Source organism: Mobula birostris, chromosome 8, assembly GCF_030028105.1.
Source record: "Mobula birostris isolate sMobBir1 chromosome 8, sMobBir1.hap1, whole genome shotgun sequence".
NCBI classification, from domain to species: domain Eukaryota; kingdom Metazoa; phylum Chordata; class Chondrichthyes; order Myliobatiformes; family Myliobatidae; genus Mobula; species Mobula birostris.
The window spans coordinates 75,889,261-75,915,686 of record NC_092377.1 but is presented as its reverse complement, the minus strand read 5'-3'; the positions used below and the strand labels follow the sequence as shown (position 1 = coordinate 75,915,686).

At 40.4% G+C, this 26,426-nt stretch overlaps 1 protein-coding gene across 2 annotated transcripts in view; it reads left to right on the top strand.

The window, feature by feature from the left end:
• The window catches only part of ism1 (isthmin 1), an 89,360-nt gene that overhangs the window by 40,599 nt on the left and 22,335 nt on the right, over positions 1–26,426 (top strand). Inside the window, exons 3-5 of one of the 2 annotated variants that reach the window (XM_072265482.1) lie at positions 12,572–12,823; positions 20,457–20,712; positions 21,331–21,474. In XM_072265482.1, the coding sequence (XP_072121583.1) occupies positions 12,572–12,823; positions 20,457–20,712; positions 21,331–21,474 (652 nt within the window). The remainder of the gene's footprint in view (positions 1–12,571; positions 12,824–20,456; positions 20,713–21,330; positions 21,475–26,426) is intronic. The other variant, XM_072265483.1, reaches the window with a different exon arrangement.

The window sequence follows — 26,426 nt, the reverse complement described above, 5'->3', positions numbered from 1 at the left end:
ATGACTCAATGGACAATACAGACAGGATCTAACCTGTCATCACTGAGGGTGTCACATTTGTCCTCCTCTTGGCAAATGCAATCATCTAGGAGAAATTTCCAGCTGTCGGATGCCATGTAATGGTTGCTAATAGAGACTGTAAAGATAGATCCTTCTTCTGTCTTTTCTCTATAATTCATCATGAATCTGTGTATTTTCTGCCACACCCCCAAACTCCATCTAAATAACCTATAATGAACCATGTTAGAATAAGAAACAGCAGATCACGAGCTTGTGAGTCTATATTTGTTAAAGAAAGGAGAGAATGGAAATAGAATAAAAATAAAAGAAATAGAAGTTAGTACAACAAAGGTAGCATCTGCTCATACATTGTTATCATCAGTCCCATTTGGGCCAAGCACGTATGTGAAAATCTTACTCCATGTTATCACCATGTATACTTCTTCCTGTTAATCTGAACAGCTGGCCATTGTCTTAAAGGGATTTACAGTTAGTGTCTCTTCTACAAATTACATTGTTTAAAGCTATGACCACAGTCCCTCCCTAGCAGTATTCTTTACACCACAAAGTGCCACTCAGATGTGCCTGTGGGGCTGTGAAACGAAGGGACTTCCAGTCATGTAACAAATAGAGCTATGCTCATTGTTGGAATTCTCCCTTCCTCTAGTACATGCATTCAACTGTGCTGTATTATTCAGTGAAATAACTAATCTATCTTGCGTACCTCACTCAGGGCGAGAGATGTCAATTTGTCGTTGCGAACGTTAATGAATCCCAGACTGGAGAATGCAGAGTTTTGATATTATTCTTCTAAACTTTTTATTTATTTTACTTATAACAAAGTGAATTTTAAGGGTGCATAATGCTTACTTTGAACTTTTCTACTGGAATGAGATAGCTGGTTTTATTATAATTTGTGCCGAATGGTGGAATCTTCTATACAAACTGAGAGAGGAAGTCACAGAGTGTTAACCTATTTGGCTGCCAGGTTCTCCCCTACATCACCAATAGTTCCTGTCCCACCACTAATAATATATTGCTTTACAATTATAGACATCTAGTATGTATTAACTAGTGGGAGTGTAACAACCCAGCCTTTCTCATGCACTAAACAGAATGGCGATTGTGCCGCTGGAGGGCCAAGAAAGGCTTTTAATGAGAATTGCTAAACTGCCGGTGAAATTCCGCAGCTGCTGCTCCTCATGTTCTGAGGAGTTAACTGAGAGAGCACAGCCTCCTAGGGTTTACAATGCTGCCAAGAATGAAAGGGGAATAACGCTGAAGAAAGGGCTGCTTTTCCCTGTGGAAGTCTACCTACCATGTCAGCTTCCAAACTAGATTTTGTCCTCCCTATTTTAATGTGTCAACAAAAGACCTGAGCAATAAAGAGGGTGAGGGTAGAAAAGGAAGGAAATTGCAGCAAATTGACTTAGGCAGCTAATCCATCTGCAGAAGAAAGCAGTAAGTGTATATGACTCCTATTATTATTTAATTGCACTTAAATATACTGTATAATATGATGGATTTGCAAAATATCTTTATTTTTCTAACATCAGTAGCACTGAATAAAGAAGTTAATTAAATACCAGGAAGATTATAGATACATACAGCAAAAAAAAAGGGTTACTGGGTCAACAGTGCAGCTGCTGGAATTTTTGGAAGAGTAATATTCCTATCCTGGATCTGCATGCCCAGTTATTGGGTATTCCTTTAAGTTCCTCGTCCTCGGGTACCGGTTCACTATCTTTCTGAACTTTCAAGACTCTTTCAAATGGAGCACTAACAACTCATCAATTCAGAATAAAATCTCCTTACTTCCTCTCCAGATCATTTGCCAGTTTTATTTAGATCCTGCATTAAATATGAATTACTGGAAGTTAACAAAAGTAAATTGAGATGCAGGAGAACAACCAGATAAATATGAAAATAAGACATCCTAAACACTTCAGATGAACAGCTCACCTTGAGTCCCATGTTAAATATTATTGTATAGTATTTATACCTCCATAATCCAGTCAGTTTCTCCAACAGACCTATGTTGAATCATGGGCATTGCTCACACAGTGCTTAACCCCAGCAGCATATCTTTTCAGTCTTGTATGTGCCTGCATTGATTTCCCCTTAAATGTGTTGATGTTATTTTCCCCAACCTGCATGTTGTGGTAGTGGCTCCAAATTCTAGCCACCTTCTGAGTAAACAGGATTCTCCTGAATCAATGTATTTTCTTGCCGTCTCACTTTGGTGTCACCAGCAAGAAGCAGCATTCAGGAACAGGGTTAGATTCAGCATTTGTTCCAAAAGGAATCTAATGGGATAGACTCGAGAAGTTCATACTGATCAAATACTCTGGAATGAGTTTTTGTGACCAGTTGAGGTTGTAGCGTCTAATGAATGAACACAAGAGCTCAAAGATCCAAGCCTCTTCTGTCTACTTCAGAAGCATAGTTTGCTAAGAGCTCTGAAAACAGCTCTACCACTGCAAATACAGATTCTGTGTGCCTTTCAATTCTGATTCAGATCTTTAAACACAGATCAAGTCACTTGGAATTGTGTTTTTTTTTTGGATTGCTTTTAAAGGACCAGCAAGAATATTCAGAATAATTTAATCTCTCCTGTTTTCCAGATTTTGCTTTAAACATGGCTGGAACGTTTCAGTGAAAACATAGTTTTAAAATGCCAGAGGGAGTTCTCTTGGTTGAAAGACCTTGCTTGAGCTATAGTTCAGACAGAGGTCTAAAATAACAGGGGATTCTAAAACTGAGTTCCCAAAAATGCAGACAGATCCTTGGCCCTAAAATCACAAGGAAAAGTTTTCTTGTTTCAAAGAGAATCCAACTTCCTTCACCAACATCTTTGTGGAAGAATGTGTGTGGGTGAGCCTCTATTGTTGTCTTGAGAGTGGAAAGGTCCACATGAAGACATCGAGTTCTCAGAAATGTATTAAAATATGGCTCAATGACACAGACCATAGCTGTAATATATCAGAATATAAAATCTAATAATTGATGGATAACTATGGTACAAACAAAATTAAAGAATTTTATTTCCAAATATCAGCACTACATTTTGTTTTGTGACCATGCTCCTTTGGGTCAAAAGATATGTGGGCGGAGAAAATGGGCACCCTCACATACACCCTCCCATGATCCATTTTCTGTAACCCTTCCCTGTTTCATAATTGCCACCCATTCACATCCTCTCTCTCAGCCAGAGGATGATAGTGGTAATAGTATGTTAGGGTTGGAAAATGTGTAGCCTGCTCTCAGAATTGTACATTCCACATGTTAAGTGCCTAACCTCTGAAGAAGTGAAATGGCCTGGTGAAGAGAGAGGTCTGTGTGTTACGCTGTATCCTGTCTGGACTTTGATATCTCCCTCCTCTTTGATATTTTGTTCAAGATGAATACAGATAGCACACTTGTTCCTGACCAGTGGATTCTCTCCTGCTGTGATCAGTACCATGTGTTTCCGGATATCTTTCTCACAAGGTCAAAATGGACCTCCAGTCGAGGATATTGTAAAATTTCAATTGGAGATGTGAAACATATTTTCCTCAGCGCGTGAAGTTAAAGGATAATCCCATTTACAAAACTGCCGTTAAAACCAATGACCCTTTACTAACAGGTTTCCTTCTAACTTTACACTTGAGCAGAAGCAAACCTTTCCAAATCAGAATCAGATCTATTATCACTGTCTGAGAAGATATGAAATGTATTGTTTGCAACTGCCAATCAGTGTAAAGACATAAAATTACTATAAATTACAAAATAAATAGAGTGCAAAAAAATAACAAGGTAGTGTTCATGGGTTCATGGGCTGTTCAGAAATCTGATGGCAGAAGTTAAGAGCTGTTTCTGAATCCTAGATTATAAGTGCAAGTCTCCTGTACCTGTCCTCTGATGGTAGGAGGGAGAAGAGGGCATTTTGAAACAGCAGATAGCTTATGTATGGCTTATTTTTATTTCAAGGTACAGCACAGAATAGGCTCTTCCAGTCCTTCAAGCCGCACCACCCAGCCCCCTTTCCAATTTAACCCTCACCTAATCACAGCGCAATTTGCAATGACCAATTAACCTGCTAACCAGTCTTTGAACTGTGGGAGGAATCCAGAGCACCTGAGGAAAACCTGCACATTTCATGGGTAGAACATACAAACTCCTTACAGAGGACACTGGGATTGAACTCCAAACTCCAACACCCCAAACAGTAATAGCGTCGCACCTACTGCTACTCTACAGTGGCCCCCAGATGCAGAGGCTGCAATTGACTGTGCTGCTCTGCAATTCACTGTGAATTGTAAGGCCACAAAAAAAAAAGCCCCATCTATTACATAATTTTTGTAAGGGGAATTCTGGTTCACTTGAATAGGAAGATTGTCTGCTGTAGTAATGTGTTTAGAAATTCTCAGCCAACCATGAGTGAAGCATGCATATGTGGGGGGGGGGGGTGTAAGGAATGCAGCACATCATTAATTGTCTTCAGCAGATGGATGTCCCAACAGCTGTTCACTGAGCAGCATTGGGACCAGAGTCGTGAAGGATGCCAAAAGTTCTCTTGTCTCCTGAAACAACAGTTGGTTCACAGGCTAACCCAAGAGTTAAGGTGTATAGTTTGACTCCAAGCAGGTAGAGAATGAAGTCAATACAGTACAACAAGGAACATAGACCGACCTGGTAATAAGCACTTAGCTGTCCTGACAAAGGACCACATCCAAAATATCCCTATTCCCCCCTCAGGAGGTCTTGTTGGCCTACTGCGTGCTTCAGATTTTCACTCATTGCAATATGCAGTCCCTATAAAATGTATTCACCCCTCTTGGAAGTTCTCGTGTTTCATTGTTTTACAGCATTGCATCACAGTGGATTTAATTTGGCTTTTTTTGACACTGATCAACAGAAAAAAACTCTTTTGTGTCAAAGTGAAAACAGATTTTGACAATGTGAACTAAAAATTAATTACAAATAAAAAACGCAAAATAATTGATTGCATAAGCATTCACCACCTTCAAGTCAGTATTTTGTAGATGCATCTTTGGCAGCCATTACAGCCTTGAGTCCATGTGGATAAGTCTCTATCAGCTTTGCACATCTGGACACTGCAATTTTTCCCCATTCTTCTTTACAAAACTGCTCAAGCTGTATCAGATTGCATGGGGATAGCGAGTGAACAGCCCATTTCAAGTCCAGCCACAAATTCTCAATTGGATTGATGTCCGGACTCTGACTTGACTACTCCAAGACATTTACTTTGTTGTTCTTAACCCATTCCTGTGTAGCTTTGGCTTTATGCTTGGGGTAATTGTCTTGCTAGAAAACAAATATTCTCCCAAGTGCAGTTCTCTTGCAGACTGTGTCAGGTTTTCCTACAGGAGTTCCCTGTATTTTGCTGCATTCATTTTATTATCTATCTTCACAAGCCTTCCAGGGCCTGCTGCAGTGAAGCAATCCCACAGCATGATGCAGCCACCACCATGCTTCACAGTAGGGATGGTGTGTTTTTGATGATGTGCAGTGCTAGGCAGATTTACAGCTCTGCCGTATTCTTTCCTTTTCTTGATGATTGACTTAACTGTACTCCAAGGGATATTCAGTGACTTGGAAATTTTCTTGTATCCATCTCCTGACTTGTGCTTTTCAATAATCTTTTAGCGCAGTTGCTTGGAGCATTCTTTTGTCTTCATGGTGTAGTTTTTGCCGGGATACTGACTCACCAGCAGTTGGACCTTCCAGACACGTGTATTTTTACTACAATCAATTGAGACACCTTGACTGCACATTGGTCTCCAAAAACAGATCTCCATTTAACTCATTATATAACTTCTAAAACCAATTGGCTCCACCAGTGATGATTTGATGTGTCATATTAATGGGTAGTGAACACTTCTGCAATCAATTATTTCGTATTTTTAAATTTATAATTAATTTAGATCACTTTGTAGAGACCTGTTTTCACTTTGACACAAAAGAGTATTTTTCTGTTGATCAGTGTCAAAAAAGCCAAATTAAATCCACTGTGATTCAACGTTGTAAAACAATAAAAAATGAAAACTTCTGGGGGGGGGGTGAATACTTTTTATAGGCACTGTATATATGTTGCTATTAATAATTTTGCCCTTAGAAATGGATATTCGAAGATTCCCAGATCTAATGTAGCTCATATGCACAAGCCTGTGTATACAAGGGCATATTAATAAACACAAGTACTGTATTTGTCAATGAATACATACACATTAAGAGTAAAACTCACTCTACCATGATCCAAATGAGTGTTCATACAACTTTAGATGAGCACTGCCAAATGCACTAGTGTGTTTTTCTACCCATCCCCTATTATTTCTCTCAATGTGAATGTCAGTTAGTCCTAATAGTAATAATTTATTTAAAGAACACTTTAATTGTTGTAGTTCAAAGTGTTTTACAGTGGTATAAAGTGCAAACATGAAAATAAAAGACAAAAGGTGTTAGTTAAAAACAAAGTTAAATAAATAGATTTTGAGCTGCCATTTTAAAATGTCAACTGAGTCTGCATTGATATAGTTTTTGGTATTGAGTTCCACAATTTAGGAACATAGTTCAGAAAAGCTGGCCTGTCAGTTATTTTTCAAAGAAGACAGTTTAAATTTAAGTTTTATGCAATTAAACTACAACCATTATGTGGCTGTTTGAGATTGTGGGAAGGGACCATATATAGTCCTTTGACTATGAATCTGGTCTAGGTTTCAGACTGAGTCCCCCACACTAACAGGGAGCAGGAAGGATGAACAAACAGGAGCCTGGTTGTCACTAGCCATGACAGCAGAGCCTGATTAGAATATTGTGACTGGCAGCAAGCCAGTTGAAAGCCTAGACTGGCGGGAGGGTGAGAAAATTCATGGCAGGAGGTCTGTAGCCAAAGATACTCAATAAGATAAAACTGAGAAATCCTTGTTTCTCTTCCTAATTCTAAGCGGCTGATGACATTGTGGAAGTGACAAAGACCCAGACAGGGTAAATATAGACAGGAGAAAAAAAAAGTCCTAGTGTCCATTCTTCTGGCATATGCATGTAGAAATTAAACCTCGGGTGGTTAGGATGTGAATTAGTGTGTTCAAATCAAATTGCCATCTGATCTTTTAATAGAGGGGTTCATCTCTTGACTTGAACAAGTTAATGGCACAGCCATGTTAGCAGGAAGTACATCTTAATGTGTTAGCATTCACATTGATATAGTGTTGCTTCTTTAGGCAATAGATTTCGGATATGGTACTGTATGTTCTAAAGTTGGAAGGTGTGCATTTCTCGTTAGTGCGCTGTATAGCATGAATGTGTGCTTATTTGTCCGTCTGAAGTTATCAAAGTCCCTTCTTTATCTTCAAAAGAGGAAGATAGAGCTAGTTGTTTTGTAAAATTATTGAAGTAATTTGCTGTTTTGTGATTATCCATGGACTGATAAACACATCTTGCATATTATTTAAGAGGGTACATTCAAGATTGCTGATTTACCACAGATTGCTGGCAGTGGCAACACTCCTAATGGGTACAGGGAACTGTTGTAATCAATATTACAAACTCAGAACATACCGAACAACAACAAAATCTTGAACCTCTGACCCATATCTCTTGGAAATTCAACTTATGTTTAGTAACACATGAAAACCATCTCCCATAGGAGCATGTTTAAGGTGTGAAAAGACCAGTGTTAGGCTGAGAGAATATAGAACAGTTAAACTTTTAACTCCAAAGTTAAAGAAAAAATCATGTTTCATTCTTCTGGAATTCTAACAAAATTAACTTCCATAAACATAAACTTTCTGTAAACTGCAGTCCTCTTGTACAGAAAACATTTTCCATGCCATCAATTGGTAGACAGCATTTGATGTTAAAAAAAATATTTTCTTGACAGTTTTACTGTCTAGTTATACATCAGAGAACTTGCCTGCTGTAGATAATATACAGAAACCATAAGCAACATTGCACCACAAGTATTTCATATCAGGGTTGCATAACTTCTGAGAGCTGGAAGCTGAGACAAATGGCCTGACAGATAATTAAGTTGTGCATCTTCAAAGGCTCCACTGGTTCAGTTTATATTGACATTACCCAGTATGCAACTGAGAAGTTTGCCTGGAATCTAAGCTCTCTGTTCAGGAAGCTGATGTCAGTTGAAGTAAACGAAAGAGGACTAATTTTCTTTGATTATTCATTTACAAGATGTAGGGAAAACATTGCCCTTGAGAAGATGGTGGTGAGCAGCCATTTTGAAATGTCACCTGCAGTTTCTTACATTGGTTCTGGTACAGTCGAGAGGTTTGTTGGAGACCCTTAGAGAGAATGGTTAAGAGTCAACCACTTGGTCATAGAATCATTCAGCTCAAGAACAGGCCTTTCATCCTACAGATTCCATGCCAACCTATCAAGCACCCATTTACATTACGTTGAGCAGTTCCACTGGTTGAGCCACTGCTGAGAACCTGAAACGGCACTCACACAGAATAGTTCAGAATAGCAGTCTTTGTTCCCAACAGAGCAACAGTAAACTAAACTTTTTTCCATTGATGCTGCCTGGCCTGCTGAATTCCTTCAACATTTTGTGTGTATGCCTCACATTTCCAGCATCTGCAGATTTTCTATTGTTGATGGTAAATTAAATGAGCTTTAACAACAATCTAATAGTTTCTTGGTTATTATTACCCTTAATAGGTTTTCAAGTGCTGATTGATTAACTCCTCAGCGGTGGAGATGGGATGCGAACTCATTTCTTTGGAGTTTTACTGGTTGGCAGCTCTAGTAACTCAACCTGTGAAGCTGCTATGCTTTCAATAGCATTTGTACTCTGGGGCAAGGAAGAAGGGAAAAAAGAAATGGCCTCTGTTCGTAAGATGACAATTTATGGAAATTGTGTGATTGTCGGTAATCTCCTGAGAATGATTGTGTTGGATGAAGTAACCTGAGCTCACATTTAGTCATCAAGTTAATATGTGGCAACAGCTGATCTGATGTATGAGGTTGGATAATCAATGGGATCCCGTGACTCACACATTCTTAACCCCATCTGAATTTAATTTCTTATAAGTTGGTAAAAATTTAAATCAGACAGACTGTAAAACCAGAGAACTAAACTGATTCTGTTAAGTATTTACCAGAAACTTGTCCAAGCAGGAGTTTATGCTTTCATAACATAGAGAAGAAATTCTGCCTATAGCACCCATCTCCCACAGTGTTTCAAATATCTTCTGGAACACACGAATCCCCTCAGAATGTACTGAACATACATTGATCTTTACTCTGCAGTGTATCCTCTCACATTGTACTCTGTATGTTTCTATATACTGTACATATGGGAATTCTAGTGCACCCAGAATGGAAAATGTGCTTTGTGGGACTTGGACATGATCCAGAGTTCGGAGAAGAGAGGCTCAGTGGGTTGGGTTACTAGGGAAGGATGGGAGGTTTGGGGATAGGAGTGGGGATGGTGGTGGGTTGTCTTCAGAAAGGAATATGGGCACAAGATTGACAGTTATTAGGGAAGTGGGTGGAGTGATGGGGAAGGGGACTTACGTTAGGACCCCCAGCGACGTAGGGTCACAATTTGAAATTACATTTTCAATCATACAGCACTGAAACAAACTGTATTCAGTGCCAGATTTTTAACTCGTATTCCTCAGCCAGTGAGAAGCAAGTCAACATTGGTGTACAGAGGGATTCGGGTGTACTGGCTCATGAGAAAGGTGACATACAGGTAAATAACTAGGAAGGCAGATGGTACAGCCGCCTTTTTGCCAGGTGTAGGAATATGAAAAGAAATTAAACTGTGTTCTAATTATACAGGTCTTTGGTGATGTCTCAGTGGATCATTTTCAGTTTTTGTATCTAAAGGATTTTTTGGCCTTGGAGTTAGTGCAGGACAGATTTATTTGATGTCTGCTGGACTGAGGATGAGGCAAGATTGGAATAATTGTCCTAGGCTCAGTGGAATTTTGAAGGATGAGAGGTGATGTCGTTAAACCGTACAAGGTTTTGAGAAGGATTAACAGAGTAGATGCTGAGAAGCAGTTTCCTCAGGCTAGAAAAGCTAGAACTGGGCAGTCAGTCAGCTATTCTGATGAAAATAATCTTTTTACTCCAAGACGAGTGAACCTTTAGAAATCTGTGCCATGAAAGTCCATGGACACTTAGTGATTATGTTCAAAACAGAGGCCAGTAGTTTATGGGCAGCAAAGGATTGAAGGGGTGGCTCATGACTACTTGACTAACAAATTCAATATGATATTTAATCTAGTAATGGACAGTATTTATTTATTTATTGAGATACAACACGGAACAGGCCCTTCCGGCCCTTCAAGCCATACCGCCCATCAATCCCCAAATTTAATTTTACCCTAATCATGGGGCAATTTACAGTGACCAATTGACCTGCCAAACGGTAGGTCTTTGTTCTGTGGGAGGAAGCCAGAGCACCCGGAGGAAACCCATGAGGTTCAGAGGAAGAATGTACAAACTCCTCATAGGCAGCATTGGGAATAACTTGTTTCCTTGTATCTACTGCATACCAATCCATCCAGTTCCTTCGGGAATCATATCATCGCCTTTCACTAACAGCTGCTCGACGCTGAACGAACTAAGAGTCACAGAGCATTACAGCATGGATACAAGCCCTTTGGTATAACAACTCCATGCCAACCACGATGCATACCCAGCTAGTCCCAATTTCCTGTGGTTCAACACATCTCACTTTTAAGCCCCTTCCCTCCAAGTACCAATCCAACTGCTTCCTAAATGATGCTGTTGTACGTGCCTCAAATGCTTCTTGAAACAGCTCATTCCATATGCTCACCTCCCTCCCTTTGCATGAAAAAGTTGCCCTCATGCCCTTTTTAAATCATTCCCCTAAGTCTACACTCCCTAGTTTTGGATTTTACCCTACCCTGGTGAAAGGATGGTTACCATCCACTATCTTTGCCTCTCATAACTTTGAGCATTCCTGTAGAGCCGTCCCTCATTCTCCCATGTTCAAGGTTGTGAGATGGATGAATACCCTACCACCAGCAAGGTCTCGTCACTAGGACAGAAAGCTACTTACTGTTTACTGTTTACCTGTGCTGTGCACTTCACATGCATTTTGAATTATGTTTTATTAACTTATTTGTGGTAATATTTTCTTTTATGTGCTATGGGTGATATACATATTGTTGGTGTACCATGATTCGGAGGAACTCTGTTTTGTTTGATTGTATATATGCACAGTCAGATGACAATAAACTTGAACTATTTCTTCTTCTAAAGATCAAGCCTGGCCCACCTCTCACTTTAGCTCTGGTCCTTGAGTCCTGTCAAAAACTATATATCATATATGTCATAACAAATCACAACTCTCTGGCAGTGAGTTTAAGGCAGTAATTGAATCGTGAGTTTGTGCTGATTTCCCTGATTTAAGAAAAAGACTTTGATCAGGTCCATGGACTCTTCTTGTGCCAAGATGAGGCCATAGTCAGGGTAGAGGAGCAACACCTCGTATTCTGTCTGGGTAGCCTCCAGTCTGATGGCATGAATATTGATTCTCCTTCCGGTGAACAAATTTCCCCCCACCTTCCTCTATTCCCTACTCTGACCCTTTACCTCTTCTCAACTTCCCATTACTTCCCTCTGCATCCCCTCTTCCTTCCCCCTCTCCTATGGTTCACTCTCCTGTCCTATCAGACACCTTCTTCTCCCAGCCCCTGACCTTTCCCACCAATCTGGCTTCACCCATCACGTTCTAGCTAGCCTCTTTCCCTTCCCCCCTCCATTTTATTCTGGCATCTTCCCCCTTCCTTCTCATCCTTGAAGAAGGGTGTCGGGCCAACTACCTTTTTATTTCCATAGATGCTGCCTGACCTGCTGAGTTCCTCCTGCATTTTGTGTGTGCGTTGTTTTGGATTTCTGGCATCTGCAGGCTTTCTCATGTTTTTGATCAAGTATTGCCTTGTAATAATGCCAGACATCCTTTAGTAACATATTTGTGGAGTGCCAACCTCTTGTAACCTTCAACATTATTACATATTTAAATTTATTTTCTTACAGCTGAGACTGAACCTCACATTGATGAATAGGAAGTTGGTAATTCAACATCCCCCTCATTGTCTACTGATGGCATTCCTCAGCTAGCACCCACCAGTGTCTCATTGTCTCACTTGAATGGTGAAAGGCACAGGTTGTCTGGCCATCTTCCTTCCTTGGCTCCCCACTGTGGCATCAAATACATCATCGTAGTATGATGCTCAGTGGTACAGTTCACAAAAGAAAAATCTCCCTAGTTTCATCACTGCCAAATTCTTTAGTTTATCAGTAAATAGAATCATAGAACAGAGCTGCACCAAAGCAGCCCCTCTGGCCTCTTGAGTCTTTGCTAGATTTTTTGAAACACAGTTTAATTAGTCCCATTCCCCCTCTCTTCATCAACCTTTCTACAAGTTTTTTTCCAACTATTTATCATCTACTATTGAGTCCATATCACTTGCTAGGCAGTGGATGTTTTTATAACAATGCAATAGATCAAAGTTACACATGCCTTTATTAATTTGTCTCAATTGCCCTGATATTATTCAATTTGCAGAACAATGTCAACAATGGAAAGGCTTCTTTTTCCAATTCTGCTCGGACGGTTGTTTCGATGAGGGAGTCTGATGGAAGGGGCGATTCTTCTCATTACCAGAATGATGGCAGATCTTTTGCAAAGGCTCAGACGCTACAGGAGGAAGAACACACACCCCTTCAGAGAGATGGTCCTCGAACATTCCTCTTAGATCTGGAGAACTTCCCTGACTTGTCCAAAGCAGATATTAATGGACAAAATCCCAACATACAGGTATACTATCACATACGTTGAATTCTTTGATACCATGTGGATGCAACAGGTTAAACCAATGTTAAGCAAAATAAATGCTGACATTCAGCTTCGGCACTTTGCCCAAATGTGGCTCTCACCAAATTCATAGAAAATGGATGAATTTGGTGAGAGCCACATTCACTGCCTGTGCTGTGAAGTCATTGCATGAGGAAAGTAGAACTCACTATCTTCAAAAAACAATCAGTTTCATTTTTCACTGCGAGGGGACTAAAGAGTCATTGTTCACTTCAATATTATTCTAACACAAACAGTGAAGGGTCTTGATGAATAGTTTAGGCCCAAAACGTCAAGTGTTTATTCCTCTCCACAGATGCTGCCTGACCTGTTCAATTCTTCCAGCATTTTGAGTGTATTGCTGTAGAACTCAAAATATTCAGAACCTTTTGTGTTTAATACTATTGCACTACTTTTTTTTCAGTTTGCTTGCTAAATTCGAAAATACTGGACTTTGTTTCTATCGCCAGTCACCCTTTTCAATGTAGCACAAAGCACAAATTGAAACAACACCACCACCTTGAAGTCATTTTTGTACTTGTATAGTTTCTCAGGGGATGATAATTGTTGCTATTTTTAGTGCACTGCTAAATATGCTAAAGTTAAAATTCCTAAACTGGCTAATTTAACAAGCGGTCAACCTGTTTAAAATAAACCAGTCAACAAACATGCAAAACAGTGAGCTAAAATAGCAGTGAGCAGAACATTAACGAAACCTATACTTAAACGTAAAAATAAGCTCTGAAATGTTTGATGATTGGCTGGTGAAGTGCCATACTGCAGATGTGACAGCCAGTAGGCTAATTTTACGTTTCTTCATTAAAAATGTTGTCTTTGGTTGCTTAGAGGCATCCAGTGATTTAAGTTTACATTATATTTAACTTATTTAAAGAATTAATAGGATTTAAATGATAAGCAGTTGTTCCGCAGTGCTTGGTGTTCAGCCAAGTGTGAAATGAAGTTGTTGCTGTAAGGGATCCAATAGAATGCATGGTTACACTTGATTAAACTCATTCACTAGGTGGCCTTTTCAAGTCTTGCGACATTTGCTGGTCCATGATTGATGCAAGTCGCTGCTCTTTGAATTTTACAACCACTGCACTCCTCCAAAACTAAAAGGGAACACACTTAAGGCACAAAACAATCCTAATACATTGTCCTAAGTATTGAGATTGTGCCATATTTTTATGTGTGGCTGAGATGCCAGCACATTCACAGACAATATGTGTACAATATGTTCCACTGCAGAGCTCTGAGCACAAAAGTCTGGGCTAAGAAAACAATGCAGTGGTGAATATGTGCTGCCTTGATGTCCTTTAGCTGAGACAAGAAACCAAGATTCTATCTATCCACCAACTCAGTACGACTCCATGGAGTATTTTCAAGCAAAGGCAGGGATGATTTTTCTCCTTCAATCAACAAATCTGCAACAGATTATCTGTTCATTATCACATTATCACTCTTATGTGTGCAAATTACCTGCTGAACTTTGAACATGGAAGACTGCAAAGAACTTTGGGATGTCCTGTAGTTGTGAAAGATAGTTTGAAAACACAAGCCTCTTTATTTATCCTAGCCCAAATGAGCAATCAAATGGTGAGGGGGAGAGCTTTTTTTTTCATATTACAGTTCATATTTGTTTCCTATAATCAAGGATATGAACCCTAGATGCTTGAAAGTGATATCCTTTCCCCTCTCTCCTCTCCTCTCCCCCCTCTCCCCCCTCTCCCCCCTCTCCCCCCTCTCCCCCCTCTCCCGCCCCTCCCCCCTCTCCCCTCTCCCCTCTCTCTCCCCCAAAAAGAGCTTTTCAAGGTAGGATGGTGTTGAGTTGAAAATTTCAAAACTAATATTGCTTTAACACAGAATTGTTCCACGTTAACCTGGTAAATAAATTGGTAAATTGTGTTATTATTTTCACTAGTATCGAAGTACAATGAAAAACTTTGACCTGATTTGCATGCCATCCATATAGATTACATTACATCTTTAATTCAGTGCAGTGAGGTAATACAATAAAAGAATGCAGTATAAAGTATAACATTTACTGAGAAAGTGCTGTGCAGGCACACAATAAGGTGCAAGGCTATAGAGAGAGAGATTATGAGGTCACAAGTCCATTTTATTGTACAAAGGGACCGTTCAATAGTCTTATTCCAGCAGGATAGAGGCTGTCCTTGAGCCTGCTGGTACATATTTTCAGGTAGAATGAAAAGAGAATGTCTGGAATGGGTGTGTCTTTGATTATGTCACTGCTTTACAGAGCCGGCAACAAGTGCAGACAGAAAGTTAAATCCATAACTATAATCTAATCCAAAAGTTTCCAAAATTCAGCTGTCCATTTGCCCTTGCTAACATGTTACCCCTTAACTACTAGTCATCATCTGACAGACATTTTGTTTAAATATCAACGCAAACCCTCTCCTTCTATGGGCTTGCAAGTCCCCTTGGCTCCAATTATCATCCCAGGGGAGTCTCTCCTACTCTCAGCAGTACATGGTCTATAAATTGTGAGTAACAGTTCAAGAGACCTATTGGTTTCTTCCTGTTGCCTCAATGTCATTACAACTGAGGTGTTCTCTGGATCCCTTTGTTTGTTGAAAGCCAAGCAACATCTTCAATTGTCTGTAGTTAATAGCAAGAAGAGTGGATAGTCTACTAAATGAAGATGGACTGATTCAATCTTGAGCCACTTTAAGAAAGCTGCTGAATCCTAAAAAATGCTATTACAGATTCAATGATTTGTCTTGGAAGAAGAAATAGAAGTTACATTTGCTGCTGGATCTTGTTTCAAATATTTAACAAGGATGTATTAGCGTGAGTGCACTTTTAGCAAATCTGATGGATAAAAAGATTAGAATTTCCTTTGACGTGCTTTTGTTTATTGGTTGACTGTTTGTGAATATTGCTCCCAGTGAGGCCAAGGTTAAGTTGTTCCAAGTGGTGGGGTCATGGAGAAGAATGTTGATTCCAAAACCAGGAATGGATATATTGTGTTTCAAAGCTGTGAAGAATGTATTTTTTTGGTTGCTGACAGACAAGCGAACAGGTTTTGCTTTCCTGACAAGTTTCCAGTGGATAAATAAACCTTTAATTGCCTGATTGGTCTACAGAGCTCCAGGAACTGTAGTTATTGGGACTGAGGAGAATGCAGCTTCAGGGAGAGATGTGAAGCTTATACTTGCTTTGGGGGATGCAAGTGAGGGAGACTCAGTTGACAGGGATAACTGCTGCTTAGATCAGGAGGGTTAGGTGACAGAGAACTGGCTTGGCTCAGTAGCGGTCGGACTTCATGGAGGGTTGGAGATGAGTGTGGGAGTGTTGGTCATGTTTAGGGGCAGTGGGGAGAGTGCGGGTGGTGGTGCGGTTCAGACAAAGACTGGGCATAGAAGTGAGTAGGTATACTCTAAGTGTGGGGGGCATTGAGAGTGCAGAAATGGAAGTGCTGCAGCTCTGGGTAAGGATATGTTGGGAATGGGGTAGGGTTGGGGGTCTGGGACATTGTGTACCATATTGGTGGGGTTGATTGGGCTTGGGAAATGGGAGGTACTGGGGCCAAGGATGGTGTGGCTGTTCATGTTTCTGTGGCAGTAGAGAGATATGGGGTGATCCAATGTGGCCATGTGTTTATCTAGTGTCCAGTCCCCTGTGACCACATGGGAGAATTCTGGAATAGTTTCAAGTTAGTCCAGAAAATTGTGTCTGAGCAATTGCTGGGATCTGACTCTGCAATAATAAACATGTGTGCCATTGCTTTAATTGAATAATTAACTACATATACTCATCATATGTATAAGACAGCACGCGGCACATCATTAATGAAAGTACGTGATGCCTCATGGGTAAGCATGCTGCTTAAGTTAACCATAAGTTGCTCTGACAATTAAGAGAAATTTACCCTCAGAAAATGCTGGAAATATGAAATAAAACTGAAAATGTCCAGCAGATGAGACAACTCTCTGGAGAGAAAAATAGAATTATCATTTCAGGTCAATGACCTTTCACACCCATGTTCTGTGCTATGATGTTGTGCTCTATATATAACTAAAGCATCAAGCACAAGGATTTACTGGGCATGAGACCGGAGGACTTTTTTCATGGGGGTACATATGGAAAGAGCTGGAGTCCAAGAAAGTGATGGCAAAGAAAGAGCAAAAGGGAGATTCTTTGATAGGATACAAGGCAGGTAGGAATGGATGGAGCTCGTCAAAAGGAACAGGGTTACTGGACAAATAACAACATGAGAAATGAAATAGGAAGTGCTATAAAGGTAACAGCAGAATCAATACTAACAACTACTACCTGGAAATGTACAGTAGATTTAGTGGCCGTGACCTGATATGGGTGGACTCACTGCTGAGTCCCAGAGCTGAAGGTGCTGCTCCTTGACATCTGTAGAGTGTTACTAAAACAGTGTAGGAGACCAAAGTCAGAGTGTTCAAAGTAGGGGAGGATTAAAAAGCAGGTAACCATATGCTGAGGATCACATTTGTAGACTGAGGAGAGAGATTCTAAAAAGCTGTCTCCCAATCAGCTTGCAGTCTCATTGCTAAGGGAGGACAGAGCTGCAACACCATGCTCACTAGATCATAAGACTGCAAAACAAATCCCTTTTGTAAATAACAGTTGCTGTTGGATTAGTTAAAATTTAAAATCTGCGATTGGTAGACTGCTGTAAATCTAAAATACTAGTTATGGGGCAAAGGCCGGATCAGCCATGATTTAATGGAATTATGGGAATTTAAAGCACAAAAGAAATTATTGTATCCAAGACAGCCGAAATAGAAATATTTTGGCTTACATTTTTGGACACTAGCCCAATGATGAAGGGTATTTCAATATTTCCTCCAGGTATATTTTAAATATAATTGAATATTTCCCTCACCACACCTTTAGGGAGTGAATATACACCTTTACAAATACCCTAGTGAAAAAAAATTCTAATTTAAGGCAGGGAAGGCATGAGGAGTTAAAAGACCTATTTCTGTTCCTATATTATATTGCTCATGTCGAAACATTTTGAAGCTATTATTTCTGTTATATTTCTCCATAGGTGTTTTTTAAATAGATAATTTTTCATCCGCTGGCTTTTTCCCTAATCTAACAAAACAGTTCACCTTTCCAATGTTGTAGCAATTCATCTTTAATAAGTACAAGACGAAAGGCAACAATAATGTTTATCTGGTTAGATGGGTTGTGACGCTTTCTAATGTTAGTTTGGAGCTGCTGATTCAGGCCCAGATAAAAGTTTTTGCCTTTCAAGTGGTAGACAGAGTGATGATAAGAAGATGGAATGGACAGTTTGAGGCTGTTCCAATTGGATGCACCTTCTGGCCAAATTATGGACAGTATTTTTGAAATCATTCTCTTTGTTAGATATCCTTTTTTTTTACTAATGAGGTGCCTTTGATCAAGCTGGGTGCCTATGTATGCACTTCTAGAGTTCTGCCAGCTCCACTCTGTTACAACCACCAGCAAGTTTGAAAAAACAAATAATTGAAATCTAATACATCGTTCTGAAGCACAATTTCTGCTGTGACTCCCGGTTGTTAGGTTAAAGTCAGAATCTTGTCATCTTGGAGTAAAAATAGCCTAAATCCTCCTAATCCATGGCAGACCGTATTGAAGTACGTAGTATTTTTTGTATCACGCCATCCAACAATGTCTGTTGTTAATTCAACTCACTTTTTCCCCCGAAGCTGTGCTTTGAACGGCTGATAATGACACACATCAAAAACTCCATTCCTGCCACACTGGAAACTCACCAATATGCTTACCACCAGAACCGCTCTACCTGCACCTGGCTCTGAAACACCTAGAAAACATGAACACTTGCATCAGGACGCTGTTTCTGGATGTCAGTTCAGCATTCATCACTATTGTCCCATTGATCTTGGTGAACAAGCTCCTACTCCTTGGTCTAAATACACCACTGTGCACCTGGGTGTTAGAATTCCTAACCAACAGACCTCATAGTCAGGATGCACAACTGTTCCTGTCACCACCCCCCCACCCCACCATGCTTAACACAGGTCCCCCTCCCCACCCCGGGCTGTGTGCTGAGCCCATTGCTGTACACTCTGCTCACACATGACTGCACAGCTGAACACCCGAGCAATCACATCAAGATCGCCACTGGCATGACAGGGGTGGAGCCCATCATCAGCAACAATGGGATGGCCTACAGAGAGGAGGTGGAAGAGCTCTAGGCCTGGTGCCAGGCAAATAACCTCTTCCTTAATGTCAACAAGACAAAGGAGATGGTTATCACCTTCAGGAGAACTCGCCCCACTCACACGCCTCTTTACATCGGTAGCACACCAGTGGAAACTACAATCAGCTTCAAACTCCTGGGAGTGCACGTCTCCCACAATCTCTCGTGGTCCCAGAACATATCCTACACAATCAAGTAAGCTGACCAACACCTCTACTTTCTGAGGAGGCTGAAGAGAGCTGGACTATTGCATATCTATACACACATCATACAGATATGCAGTAGAGAGCATCTAAACATGCCGCATCACTGCTTGGTACGGAAACTGCACTGTGGTGAACAGGAAGGCTCTACAACAGGTAGTTAAAACTGCCCAGTGCATCAACAGTGCCAGCGTACCCACCAGCAGAACAGATAGGGCCAGTAACTTAACAAAGGATCCCACCCACTCTGCTCATGGACTCTTCGCCCCATTCCCATTAGAGCCTATACACCAGGATCACTAGAGTCAAAAACAGTTACTTCCCCCAAGCGGTAAGGATGACCAACACCTCCACCCACTAACCCTCCCCTCCGCACCCCCAATCACCACTACTTTAATATTTCTTGTCAGTCACCTTATGTACAGACACTCCCATGCCTAGCATCACTTTATGGCCATAAATCAATCTCTGTATAAAAACTGTCTTGCGTATGTATATTTATTGTGGTTTATATTATTATGATAATGGCAATGATGATTATTATTATTATGTTCCTTATCTTATTGTGGGTTTTTTTTTGGTGCTACATTGGATGTAGAGTAACAATTACTTCATTCTCCTTTATTCTTGTGTACTGGAAATGGCATTATGCAATCTTGAATCAGTGAACCAGCTGGTGCTTTTAACAGGAAGACAGTTGTTTTGTGCCTACCATTAGTGAGACTAGATTACTTTTAAATTACTGATTTATTTAATTATATTTATTTACATTCCCAGCTGACAAGAAGGGTCTCAACCTCATATCTATGAATCTGTAGCTCAGTGACTTAACCTCTGCGCCGCGATATCCCAAGCAGGATTACCTTAATTGCTATGAGTCATTCAGATGTCCCAATCTGCCTTCAATCAAGAGGCTGACACCAAGCTGCCAAAGGACACCTTGTATTTTTAATAGTTAATTTCCCATTCCAGAGAGTTTAACTGATAGTAATTAACACTAAATAGATTCTTAAAAGGGATTTGCTAACGACCAGACTTAAGTTACTTTGGTGAGTTCAGTTTGCATTTACTGAGTTACTTCAACAATTTCATCCCGTGCGATGAGTTTCATTGTCAGAATCAATTTTTTTGCTATTTTAGATACATGCATTCATTATGACGTTGATTGTTTTGCATTGTGCAGGTTACAATCGAAGTGGTAGATGGAACTGACATAGAGGCAGAGAGGGACTTGCATAAAGTGACCAAACCCAGCTGGCCGGTGCCTTCGTCTGACTGGAGGAACTGGTGGCAAAAGTCAGCAACGGTTTCCCTGAGCGACGGCGATCAGGAAAACAGCCATGCAAGTGAAGACAGCAATTTCTTGAATCCTGTGGGCAGCTGGGATAGAAGCACAGTTACACAACGTAGATGGGAGTCCAAGGGACAGCCTGAATATGGTAAGTCTGCATTCCTCACTTGTTCTGGGTAACTGAGAATTCAAAAAGAGATATTGGAAAGAAGCCAAGTGAAATCAAATAGGTATGGACTACAGTGGGAATAAATTCTCTAGTATTGATTGATGTAAAGCAATTTGTGCAGGGAAACATCTGCGTCTATGTGGCAAGATCCCAATGATTCATATTTAATCTTTTTATTCCCAAGACAACTAAGTGAGTAAAATTGGCATTATCCCTCCCTTCCCACCACCTGCCTGTGTCTTCTCTTTGTCCTTCCAAATACAGGAATAATAAAGAGTTCTTGAATCTAGCTGCTAAACGTGATTTTAATTTCTTGTTTACATGCTGTCTATCTGGTAGTAGTGAGAGGTCAATGATGAAGTCTGCTCACTCCATAATCAAGGTTTACAGCTGAAACATTCCAGCTGCTTTGGCTTAGAAGAACAAAAAAAAATGTGCAAGCAATGCTTTGTACGGCTATGTGTGTGAAAGTTATTTGAATGGCATGCGAACGGCAGGATCTGAGCCTCAGCTTCAAATCGAGCATGTGGTCCCAATTATGCGACTCATCACAATGGCAGCTAGCTGCAAGTATGCTTGCCTTTGTTTTTCATGCAGATTACGCAGATGGAGAGGGTGACTGGAGCCCGTGGTCACTCTGCAGTGTAACCTGCGGAAGTGGGAACCAAAAGAGAACCAGGTCTTGTGGATATGCCTGCACTGCCACCGAGTCAAGGACATGTGATATGCCAAACTGTCCTGGTCAGTAACAGTTTTGTTAAACCTACTAACTTCACATAAGATGTAGGAGCAGAATTAGGCCATTTGGCCCACTAAGTCTGCTCCACCGTTTCATCATGGTTGATCCATTTCCCACAGTCCAGTCTCCTGCCATCTCCCTGTATCCCTTCATGCCCTGACTAATCAAGAATCGATCAACCTCTGCCTTAAATATAAAGACTTGGCTTCCGCAGCTGCCTGTGACAACAAATTCCACAGATTCACCACTCTCTGGCTAAAGAAATACCTCCTCATTTTCATTCTAAAAGGACACTCCTCTATTCTGAGCCTGTGTCCTCTTGTCCTAGACTCTCCCACCATAGGAAACATCCCCTCCACATCCACTCTACTGACGCCTTTCAATATTCGATACATTTCAATTATGTCACCACTCATTCTTCTGAATTCCAGTGAATACAGATCCAGAGCCAACAAATGCTCTTTATATGACAAGCCATTCTATCATTTTTGTGAACCTCCTGTGAACCCTCTCCAGTGTCAGCACATCCTTTCTAAGATAAGTGGCCCAAAATTGCTCACAATACTCCAAGTGAGGTGTCACCAGTGCTTTATAAAGCCTCGGCGTTACATCCTTGCTTTTATGTTCTCGTCCTCTTGAAATGAATGCTAACATCACATTTGTCTTCCTCACCATCAAATCAACCTGCAAACTGACCTTTAGGGAAACCTGAATAAGGACTCGCAAGTCCCTTTGCCCTTCAGATTTTTGAATTTTCTCTCCATTTAGAAAATAGTCAACCATTTTATTTCTTTTACCAAAGTGCATGACCATACACCTCCAAACACTGTATTCCATCTCATACTTCTTTTCCCATTCTCCAAATCCAAGTCTTTCCATAGCCTTTCTACTTCCTCAAACTACCTGCCCCTCCACCAATTTTTGTATCACCCACAAACTTTGCAACAAAGCCACAATTCCATCATTCAAGTCATTGACATATAACATAAAAAGAAACGGTCCCAGCTCAGACCCCATTGGAACACCACTAGTCACTGGCAGCCAACCAAAAAAGGCAGCCTTTATTCCCACTCTTTGCCACCGGCCAATCAGCCTCTACTTTATCAATACTAGTATCTTCCTGTAATATCATGGGCTTTTAACTTGTTAAGCAGCCTCATAAGTAACAACTTGACAAAGGCCTTCTAAAAATCCAAGTACACAACATCCACCAATTTTCCTTTGGCCTTCCTACTTGTTATTTCTTCAAAGAATTGAACAGATTTGTCAGGCAAGACTTTCCCTTGAGGAAACCATGCTGACTACGGGCCACTTTATCATGTGCCTCCAAGTACCCTGATACCTCATCCTTAATAACCGACTCCAACATCTTCCGAGCCACTGAGGCTAGTTTCCTTTCTTCTGCCTCTCTCCCTTCTTGAAGATTGGAGTGCCACTTGCAATTTTCCAGTCTTTTAGAACTATTCCACAATCTAGTGATTCTTGAAAGATCATTACTAATGCCTCCACAATCTCTTCAGCTACCTCTTTCAGAACTCTGGCCAATAAATATAATTCATAACTGGATGCAGTAAATGCCCCTGTTTAACACTCATGTCCTGATGAAGGGTCCTGACCCAAAACATTGACTGTTCATTTCCCTCCACAGATGTTTCACCTGCAGAGTTCCTCCAGTACCTTGTGCATTGCAAAACATCCAGTTCAACTGTTACTTGTTTTTTATTAATTGAGTTATAATAAAATCTGTTCAACACAGTTGACTTGTGTCTATGAATTTTATGTAGCAGAAATTTGGAGATGTAACATTGTGTTGCCTATTGGGTGTAAAAAATAAATAAGTAAATTCTGCTGCTTTTGTCCTTAAATTGTACCACGTTCTCTTCACTCTTCACACCTATGCTTGCCGATCTGCTTGCCACAAGTTAATAAATTCCTGAGATTTAAAATCTTCCTTTTCCCAATCCTTCAATATTGTGCTCACTCATCTCTCTGTAATTTCATACAGTCTTGCACCAATCGGAGATAAGACAACGAAAGCAGGAGAAGCTCAGCTGTGGAGGGAAATAGACAGTCAACATTTTGAGTCAAGACCCTTCATTTGGACTGCTCTAACATGTCAGCTCTTCTCTGCTAGGCATTTGATCAATCCCCTTTTCAATTACTCTACCATTTGCCTTCAGCTGCCAAGGAGCTAAACCTTTTGAACTCTCTATCCCTTCCTCTTCTCCAATTCTTGGTGTTTTCCATAGCTCACCAAATGGGTGTCCCACCCCTCTGAGTCAGAAGGTTATGGTTTCAAGTACCACTGTGGCAACTTTAATTGTAGTTTAATTTAATTCCTTCAGTGCACTAATGAAACAAGGGCCACATTGTCTGAATGTCATCTTTTGGTCGAGATGTTAAACCTTGGCCCCATCCCATCACCCAGATAATGTAAAAGATCCCAGGGCAAGGAATTTACCCCTTGATATTGTGGTCAATATTTATTTCTCAATCAATTTCACTAATGAACATATCATCAAATTGCTGTTTGTAACAAATTAGCTGTTCCATTTCAGACATGCTTGGTGACAAGGTGAGACTTGTGAAATGAACTATAGGAATTGCAAGTCTCTCTTCCTTGCCTCTTTGTCAGAGATTTGGTGGCATGTCATAATATTTCCTCATGTGGCTTAGATCTAATCTTGTTTGATTTTTCCCTAGTGTAGTACCCTGGAATGTGTAACAATATGGAATGTTGTCCATGAATATACTTTGTCTTTACCAGTACTACTGAGTGACAATTTAAGACTGATAAGTACAATAGATGTGAGGCATTTGACTTCCCATTCCTTCTACACCATTTAATGCAGTTCTTTCCACCAAATAATAATAGGGTCTGGTACTCACTGCCTGAAAGTGATGACACCAGACAATACTTGCATTTATCTGGATGTCTTGTGCACACATCTATGAATTTAGAGCTGGAAAGTAGCGTAAACCTGATTCTCTCTCTTTATGTTTGGCTTGGACATAGTAGTCTCCTAGTGTGTTTTAAAACTGCATGTGGCCCAATCTGTAACTAAAAGTAGTGTTGAATGCGGCAACAATGCCATCCTGTGACTGTGACCTACCAACTCTTAGTGTGTTCGCTGAGACATGACAGAAATCTCTATTTGGCTTCAACATACTCAATGTAAAAAGGAAGGGCATTTTTTAGGAGAATCCATATTTCAAGATCATGTACATCAAGATGCTTGGCTAAACAAAGACTTTCTTAATGTCATATATGACTTACTGAGCTGAGCTTTCTGAAGATGTGCTCATTTAATTAATTTATCAAATAAAATTGAAGTGGTGGCATTATCAGGAATTTAAGATAAGTCTTAACAAATGTGTGGATAGAACTTGACAATGCAAAGGGAAAAGCTATAGATGGTGGGGGAGTCTGTTGGGTGGCATTGTAATGTAGCAGTCAGCACAACAGTTTATGGCACCTGTGATCAGAAATTGGGGGTTCAACTGTCGCTGTTGTCTGTAAGGTACTTGTACGTTCTTCCCGAGACCACGAGAGTTACCTCCAGGTGCTCCATTTCAAAGAAAATATGACATACAGGTTGGAGTTAGGAAGTTGTGAGCATGCTATGTTGCTGCCAGAAGCATGGTGACACTTGCAGACTGTCCCCAACACATCTTTGGAATGTGTCAGTCATTGAGACAAACATGATTCTGCTGCATGCTTCGATGTTTATGTGACAGAATCTTGTAAAGCTGTTTCCTCTGGCTGGGAAGTCCTAAAATAGGGATCAGAGTAGTAGGAGAAGGATTTAGGATGGGGATGGTGTGGAATGATAATGTTAATCATATTAATAACAGCTTGTATAAGGTAGTAGAACTTTTGACAAATGAGCTATCTCTGATGCTTCTCAGAGAAACTTCTTTACTCAAAGAATTGGGGATTTTGGGAATTCTGTGTCCAAGAAGACTGTGGATGCTCATTCACTGTGTATATCCAGAAATGAGATGAATAAGGTTTTGGACACTAAGAGAATGGCGGGAAATGAGCTTGAGTGTTAGTCACGTTCTTATTGAATAGGGAAACATACTGAAGGTAAGGCCTACTTCTACTCCTAGTTCTCACATCCTTAAGTTATTGGATGGAGGTTGTCTGATTTGGGGATGGGTGTAAATTGTTGTCAAAGTAAAAAATTATTATCAGAGTACATGCATGTCAGAACATACAAACCTGAGATTCTTTTTCTATGCCATAGACCAGGACTTTTGCACCTTGGTTTGAGTATTCATCAAACAATGAGGAAGACATGATTTTGGATAGACAGGTTGCTGATTCCATTCAATAGAGAGGAGTGGGAATAATTCAGTTTGCGATAACAGCGGATGCAAGTTTGAACTGAAAAGATTTCCAACAGTACAAGTAGATAAAGGCATATTTTAGGTTTTTTTAGAAGGCGATCAGAGTACAGATTAGCAACCAAATAAAATTGATTTTGAAATTCCCTAATTGTTAGCTGTACGTCTAAATTCAACACATTCCCCTTGGAATGCACCAAGAAGGAATATGCCAAATCATCTCTGGTGCAGGATTCTACAAAGAGCTAGACATAATTAAAAGAGAAAACCAGGTTTTATATCGCATCCTTAATGGAGTGAATTGAAGCATACTGCCGTACTTCATGCAACTGGTGACAAACAGAAGTTGATAACAATCACATAGTCATCAAGGACACCCAACCAAGAGAGGGATATTAAGGGGGTCATTAGAGTGGTGGCGAGGGAGAGAAATGATAGAATTGCACAACTTGGGGTGTTGGCTATTGAAGGCATGGCACAAAAGGTAGAACAATTGTTGTCATCACGGTGGCACTGCGAGCTCAGCTGCTGCCTTGCAGTGCGAGAGACCCACATTCAAACTTGGCCTCTGGTGTTGTCTGTGTGGAACTTGCATATTCATCCT